The following is an 8049-nucleotide window of genomic DNA, read 5'->3' as shown; positions in this document are numbered from 1 at the left end:
CCCCTGAATTAGTTTTTGTTCTCGAATATTTACGTTCATGCGCATCAAAATTTAGGATAGAATCTACTGAGATGGTTTAGTTATGTGCAATAAAGGGCATTAAATGCGCTGGCTACGAGAAGTAACAAGATTTTAACTAGGACTGTAGGTAAGCTGTGTCAAAACCTGGCTGAAAGCAACAATGTTCAACTCAACGGAGGAAATAATCCTTGACATAACTGGAAGGATAATATTCATGTAGCCAATTCCAAAAATTCGGAGTATTTGTCATTTACTGTTGGCTGATAATTTCTAATCCTTATTGTTCTATATTCATGAAAACAGGTGGAGAGATGGAACGAGCAGAGGGAGAACGGAAATTTCCCGGGACCCCTCTAAATCATCTTCCCCCTGGTGCCCTCATCAGTTAATGTTTCTGTCAATCTCCACAATAAATTATTCTGATCACCATCTGATACCATGGCGGAGGTTTTATCTTTTATATTTGTGATTATTGGATTGGCATTTCCTTTCTTTTACTTCGCCGCTGATTTCACTTTGTGAAGTATTTCGGAGGAAATTTTATGAAGTTAAACCCTTAATTTGCTTTGCCCATCTCCTTCTAATATATTAGCATTGTTTTCTAGTAGGAATTGTGGTTGTTTTGTTTTGTTAATATTTTCTTCCTTAGTATTTGTGAATTTTTTTTAGAAGATAAAGAACGTAGGGGGAAACCGTAGAAGCGAAATTAGGAGCGCTGTTTGTGAGTTAGGCAAGAGTTTTGCCGAAGGCAAACAAATTAGCCGACCTGATTAAATAGGAGCGTTGCGGCGTGCAATAAACTTTCCTACCTAACTTTTGTCTACGTACGCTCTCTATCAGTACCGTTTATTATTACGATAATAACGATGATGAAATACATCAGGTGGAGGGAGTCGATGACTTTAGGCAAGCGTAAGGGCCAGTTTGTTTGCCAATTTTGTGGGGCGTAATACTGTGGATGTCAGGTGCTACAGTATTACGCCCGATACTTCTGTTTGGTTCGCTCAAATAAGTGTGGTTACTGTAGCTGAGTTGTCGTTATTGTAGACACGTTGGTAGCGCCTTAGCTTTTCCCAGCAAAAAGAAGTGAAATGAGCTTAATTTACTGTAGCTGTCAGATATAGCTGGACCATTCACTTTTCTGTCACTTTAGCTACTGCGTGTTTTTACGTAAATCAACTAGACATGCCCTAACTGCGATTTGCGTTGGTCTTGATTGAATCAAGCTCGCTGAAAACTTGGCGGATTTTAATTGTGCCAGCCGAGGAATGATTCAAAATCACTGCGAATACTTTATTGCAGGTTGCATGTAGTAATCTGTGCTAAGGGGGTGTTTGGTCCAATTTCTATAAATTATAGGAAATGTGTTCCACCCAAAATATGATTTCCTTGTATTTCTTAAAAAAAAGTATAGGAAAAGTTTTGAGAAGTTAAAAAGTACCAATTTTCTTATTTTTTTTACTATGCTTGTTTGGTTCAAAATAAGAAAAGGTCCCATAACTTTATAGAAAATAGCAAGATTTTCTATAATTTGTAGAAATTAAACTAAACACCCCCTAAATTTATAGAAAAGTGTCAACTTTATAGAAAAATGTTAATGTGGTGTTAGATTTCTGGGTGATTTTCGTCTATTTTGAGAGGAAATTGATTTCTGTAAATTTTGGTATTTTTTTATAATTTAACAAACACCCCCTAATAATATTGAACATAGGGGATTGGCATTGCATGAAAAGAGTTGACTTTAGTCACGGTAACCTCCACTCCTTTGACCTGTCTCTCTCTCTCACCGCAGGTTCAGCCAACCGCCAACCTAAAACCGCTCCGACTCACTCTGTTCATGTGCAGGCTCCACCGGTCATGCTTAGGAGACGCCGTCAGGATTATTACGCTGTGCACCCAAAATCCCACCACCTACTGAACGTGGGACCCATCTTAAGTGGGTCTTCGGAAACGGGTGACGCGAGACTCATCAATGTTAAAATTTTGAGACCCTGTTCCGTCCCGTCCCGTTCCGTTTCTTCAAGGAAAACCGTCAGAAGCAAATGAGAGAGTTAGTTGGCGTCTCTACCCACAGAAAGTATCCGTTACAATTTTGATGACGTGGCAGCAAGCTCAATTAATGGTATGGGAAACGTGTTATTTTCATATGATTAGATTAAAAAAAAAGATTAGATACTCTAATATTATATTATATTTATTCTAATTATTAATTAATTAGATAAAAGATGTTTTTATTGTGAATTTAATCTTTACTATCTTAATTAGTAATTACACATTCAATATAACAATAAATTTTTTTTTCTTTTTTGGAACATCCCCCAATGATCCTTGGTATCAAACACTTGGGGCCTAGCTTTTCAGAAAATTAAATTTTACTACCCGTGTAGCTTTACCAATTCATGTATTCCAGAAAATTATTATTTTTCTTCTAAATTAGAATTCTTCTGTAGATGGAATTATATTTATATTTTTGTTGTCCCTTACTAAATTAAAAAACATGGAAAGAGTAAGAAAAATCATCATAAGATCTCAAAGTCATAACTTCCACAGTTTCACCCTCTTAAAACCCCCCCTTCTCTACGTTCTCGTCCTCCGCCGTAACATCCTAACCCACCTCTCACCGCCCCCCGAACAATGGTTCGCATCAGCAACGGTTTAATCGCCACCCTCAACATCATCACCCTCCTCCTCTCGATTCCGATCGTCGGCGGCGGAATCTGGCTCTCGTCCAAGGCCTCCGCCTCCGTCTGCGAGAAGTTCCTCTCCAACCCTCTCATCGCTTTTGGTGTCCTTCTCTTTTTGATATCCCTCGCTGGCCTCCTCGGTTCTTGCTGCAGGTTGTTAAAAAAAAAAAAATCTCACCTTTGATTTATTTCTTGGTTGTTTGGATGTAGTCTTTAACTGGGTTCTGTTTATTTTCCTCTCATTGTTGGAAAAACTCTGCTTTTGGGCTTTTTATGGGACGCGTGTTTTGATACGGGAACTGGTTTTTTTTAATCCCATTGTAAATCTTCAAGTTGGGTTTTGTCCTTGTAAGATTGAATTTTTTTTCCGTTAGTTTCCTGATGCAGGTTGTCTTAAAATTTATAATTTTGATATCTTTGTAGTATTTCCGTAATTTTAGTTGGGTTTTATTTGTTTTCCTTACGTTACTGCATGTATAAGTCTTTCCTTTTACATTTTTTTAAAGTAAAAATTTGGTATATTTTGATACATGGCTTGCTGTTTATTGTGGGTTATCTTTTTGTTTGAATGTAATTTCGATTTGAGTATTGGGTTTTTATTTATTTATTTAAAGTGTGAGTCTTTTTTTAACCCTTTATGATAAAGGCTCTGCTTTCGTATGATTTTTGTGAAACTTTGGTAGCTTTTGAGACCCGGGTCTCATGTTGATTCGGGTAGTAGTGGGTTTTGACTGTAGTTTTCAATCTGGTAAATTTTTTTTTTAAATGTTTTACCCGAAGTGCGTTTTGGTAGTTTTTGAGACATGGGTTTATTATGTTCATAATTTGAATCGTGAACTCCGTTCTCTTTTATCTGACTGTAATTTTCAATTTGAGAAATTGCTTTTCCTCTCCCTTCAAACTTCAATTGTCTTCACTTAATTTCCCCTACATTACTTGAAAAATCTTTGCTTTTGTAATAATATTAGTGAAGTTTAATAACATCGGTGTTCTCGATCCCCCCCGCTGCTGCAGGATCACATGGCTCCTCTGGCTCTACCTCTTTGCAATGTTCATCTTGATCGTGCTCATTCTTTGCTTCACAGTCTTTGCTTTTGCCGTGACTAATAAGGGCGTAGGCCAAGTTGTTTCAGGGAGAGGATATAAGGAGTATAAGCTTGGTGATTATTCTCATTGGTTACAAAAGAGGATGAATAATCCTAAGAATTGGGACAAGATTCGCAGTTGTTTAGTGGATAGCAAGGTTTGTAGAAATCTTCAGGAGAAGAGGCAGACACTCAGTGAGTTTATCAACGGCAGTCTCTCTCCAATTCAGGTATTGGAACTATTATTATTATTATTGTTGTTGTTGTTGTTTGTTTTGTTAGTTTGTTTTGTAGACTGTTGATGGAACTGGTATTTTAATCCTAATATCTAGATGGTTTCAAATAATTTTGTAGTTTGTATCGGTTCCCCTTTACATCCAAACAGCCCCATAATCATCTTTCATACTTATTTATACAATCAATTAATAGGTTTTTGGCTTGATATTTTTAGATTGTATGAAGCCCTCTATCAACAATTCAGCCTTATTATTTATATTAATTTAGGTTATCTTCTATGTCGCTTGTTGGACTCCAATTTTAGCGAAGACGCTCATAATTTATTTCTACATCAATTTATTCCGGTTACATCTCTTTGTTACAAAAAGATCGACATAATCGTTCATTTAAGTTTCTTTATTTTATATCTTCTGACTCAATCAGAACTACTTGTGATGGCTATTACGTCATCCGTACTCCTAGTCTACATTTGTTGAACAAAATATCACAAAGTCTTCGTAATGTATCTTTCTTGATATCTAAGGTTTTCTCTTAACACGGACATGCTATATCTATAATGAACTTTAGAACTTGTGATGGCTATTACCTCTATTTAGTAAGAAATATGTTCTATTTGTTTTTTGTATAACCTTTTTATGCAATATGTGACCTGATCCAATCTAATCGAAGATATTCAGATGCTGAGTCTTATGGTAAACTCGGTTGGTTTAAATTGCCTTTGAATTTAAGCTTAAGTAGATGTTGACTTTGACTTTTTTTGAGTAGCTAAGTAGATGTTGACTTAAATTTTTTAGCCTGCCTGTTTCACTTCTTCTGAGGAATTTTCTTATATTGATATTGAAAATCAAACGTACTTAAAACTACTTGAGTTGACCCCAAGACTTGTCATCTCAATAAATCTTTTGATTAGATTGGATAAGGTCAACGTATTGTGTAAATAGATGTTGACAATTATCTACTTGCTAATTTTTTTTAAGCTTGATTATAGCTGTAATTCTGATACAATTTCTTTGGCATTCCTTTATAATAATAAATAATAATAAATAAACTAAGAACAATTTAGCCTGTTTTACTTCTGTAGATTTTTTTTTAATCTTGAGGATGTTGATTTAAGCTCTGGATGATGTTCTAATTCTGATATACATCTTCCTGGATATTTGTCAAATTTAATTGAACTGCAACATAATGTGTGCGCACAAATCTTAAATACACGCAATATCCCAAAGAATTATTGCAGAAATTTTTGTGATTAATTATCCTTCTAGTTAATCCAAATAACTTTATTTAAGATGGGATTCAAATCTCATGTAGTAGTCTCGAGAGTTATGATTTAAATATTTATTGGTTGCCGAACCAAATCCTTAGGAGTCTCTCCTTTCATGTGCTTAGGGCCCTTCTTTCTCGTAAGCTGTTTATTAGCTTAGTTGAAGTAATTTAATTACTACTAAGCTTCTGATTCAAACTTTTCATTATGATATTAACCCTTTGCTAATCCAATTAAGAAGTCACATGACATATTTATTTATATGCATAGTTGCTTTATTCTAATCAATAGTCACCAAATCCATAGGATGGCTTGAGTTTCCATTAGCTTCTCTGAATAGGAGAGCACATGACAATTAGATTTATCTCTGTCCTTCTCTATATAAGTAGTTGTGTTGTTATCCTAGATTTTTCCAAGGAAAATTGGTCAATGAACAGAATTAAACTTTGTATCTGCCTACTTGGCATCTAAGCTTATGTAAGTTCTCCTTTGATTATATAGTTGCTCTGACCACGAAGGAACAAGTTCATAAGTTTTGATGTTGGTTTTCAAGTTCCCCTCTCTGACTTGGCACCCCAGACCCCATTTTCATGCAGGGATAAAATTATAGATAACCCGAATCATCTATGCATTTAGTGTCTCTTATCCTCTCAGTCAGCTTGTTTATTACTTGTCAACTTCTAGTTTGGCATTTTGAGAGGGATATAACTGCAGATGACCCCCTCTACCCGCTAGTTGAGGGATCGTAAATGCTAATGTCTTGAGGTGAGAGGTGACAAGTGCTTTCGTGAAAGATAACTCGTAGATACGCCCTCTTATCTCTATTCCTTCGATATATAACTTATCATTTTTCCGACTGTTAGCACTTATCACTCATGGATTGGCATTTATGAAGCATAATTCTCAATCCCTCAAGTCATCATCTGTCAACTTGTTTATGAAAAATTGGATTGGCTGATAGTTCTCACTAGTAAATATGAATCATTGAGATTTATGGATATCGTCTCACTTCTTAGCTTAACTTCTTTAAACTAAACCCTTCTCCTTCCTCTCTATTTTTTGCTTTTCAGTCTGGATGTTGCAAGCCCCCATCGGCATGCAACTTCACGTACAGAAGCGACACAATATGGGACAAACCCACAGGCTTCAGCAGCAACTCAAGCATCGACGACTGCGGCACCTGGCAGAGTGACCAGACCAAGCTCTGCTACGGCCAGTCTTGCAAGGCCGGAGTACTCGCCAACATCAAGAATGACTGGAAGAAGGTGGCCATCATTAACATCGTTGTCCTCGCCTTCCTCATTGTTGTGTACTCTGTTGGATGTTGTGCTTTCAGGAACAACAGGAAGGATAATTACTACAGATGGAAAGGATATCCTTAGGTGGCGCATAAATCTTTACGTCTTTTGTACAGAGTCATGGATAGATGATGATGCTTTTATTCTTCCTTTTTAAAAATTTTCATTTTAAAAACAATCTGAACCTTGTTGATTTGGGTTTGTTATTTTTAATGTGATTTACTTATATATATACCTTATTAGGAAATCCCTCGAAAGAAGTTTTCTGAGATACTGAGTAGTTAAGTTTGTATTGCAGACAAAGGATCCTTAAGAAGAGAGCAGCAAGAGCTTAGATCTTCCTCTGTATATATAGAGTCATGGATGATTATGCTTTTATTTTTATTTTTAATTTTTCATTGTTCCGTGTTGAGGAGTTCAATCTTAACTTCAATCTGAAATTATGTACAATGGGTTCTATTACCCCTTGCTAGCTTACTGTACATTACATTTGCACAAATATATGTTTTGTCCTTGCAAGAGAGGAACTTATGGCATATCTGGATCATTCATATAAAGTTTGCTAATAATACCTTACAGTTTCCTCTACCTTACCTTCATATAGGGCTGTCAATCCGGGCCGGGCCGTGCCGGCCCGGCCTGGCTAGGAAAACCGGGCCCAGGCCGGGTAAAACCGAAGCCCGGGCCTGAGTGGGCCAGGCTCCGGGCCGGCTAGATTTTTCTTGTTTTTTATTATTTTTTTAATTTTTTTAATTTTTTAATTTTTTTTAAAATCCTCATAAATCATAAAATATACATAAAAATTATAGAAAATGACATAAATTTTTTAACTAACTTGAAATGACATAACTTACAAGTACAAAAAATTATAAAAATAAAAAATGATAAAAATAACTTTTTTTATTAATAATCAGTAAATTCTTTACAAGTATAAATTTATTTCAGAATTTGTCGCATCACAATAGATGAGTACATCCCAACTAGGTTGGCACCTACTCACCTATATCACTATCATTTATAATTTTTTTTGAAATAATTCATTATAAATTTAAAGCTAAGAAATAAAAATAAAAATTTAATGAATATTATCTAATCTTTATACCTATCTGCTAGTCCCAACTTTTCAAATTTATCTTCAACTCCAACCATCCGATCGATGCCTTGTGTTCGCTTTTCGTACATTCACCAATCTTGTAAGCACATCACCACTTGTACAGTATACGGATCTAAGCATGTCCTGTGGTCGTCGATCAAACGTCCTGCTGTGCTGAAGGCGGATTCCGAAGCTACCGTCGAAACCTGCACTGTTAATAAGTCACGAACCATAGTGGAAAGTATAGGATATGACACTGATTTATATACTCTCCACCATTGTAAAATATCTAAAGCATTTCCTTGACATTTAACTAAGGAAGCAGATAAATATTCATATATTTCAGAAATTTCTAATGCTGATCCAA

The 8049-nt window shown here is 35.7% G+C and overlaps 2 protein-coding genes across 2 annotated transcripts in view; both read left to right on the top strand.

The window, feature by feature from the left end:
• The window catches only part of LOC109841309 (cytochrome c oxidase subunit 6b-2-like), a 3971-nt gene extending 3343 nt beyond the window's left edge, over positions 1-628 (top strand). The window contains exon 4 of the mRNA XM_020410238.1: positions 325-628. Coding sequence (XP_020265827.1) covers positions 325-378 — 54 coding nt within the window. The 3' untranslated portion in view covers positions 379-628. The remainder of the gene's footprint in view (positions 1-324) is intronic.
• On the top strand, positions 2516-6993 carry LOC109841308 (tetraspanin-8-like). Its single transcript, XM_020410237.1, has 4 exons — positions 2516-2858; positions 3720-4020; positions 6362-6673; positions 6888-6993. Exons 1-3 carry the CDS (start codon positions 2656-2658, stop codon positions 6671-6673), a joined length of 816 nt encoding a protein of 271 aa, XP_020265826.1. The 5' UTR covers positions 2516-2655; the 3' UTR covers positions 6888-6993.

This window comes from Asparagus officinalis, chromosome 5, assembly GCF_001876935.1.
Source record: "Asparagus officinalis chromosome 5, Aspof.V1, whole genome shotgun sequence".
NCBI classification, from domain to species: Eukaryota; Viridiplantae; Streptophyta; class Magnoliopsida; order Asparagales; family Asparagaceae; genus Asparagus; species Asparagus officinalis.
Note: the sequence above shows the minus strand (reverse complement) of the source record. Positions and strands in the feature narration are given on the sequence as shown.

Coding starts and splice junctions, on each gene's coding strand:
- LOC109841308 (XM_020410237.1), top strand. CDS start 2,656: ATGGTTCGCATCAGCAACGGTTTAATCGCCACCCTCAACATCATCACC. Junction 2,859..3,719: donor CTCCTCGGTTCTTGCTGCAG/GTTGTTAAAAAA, acceptor CCGCTGCTGCAG/GATCACATGGCTCCTCTGGC. Junction 4,021..6,361: donor GCAGTCTCTCTCCAATTCAG/GTATTGGAACTA, acceptor TTTGCTTTTCAG/TCTGGATGTTGCAAGCCCCC.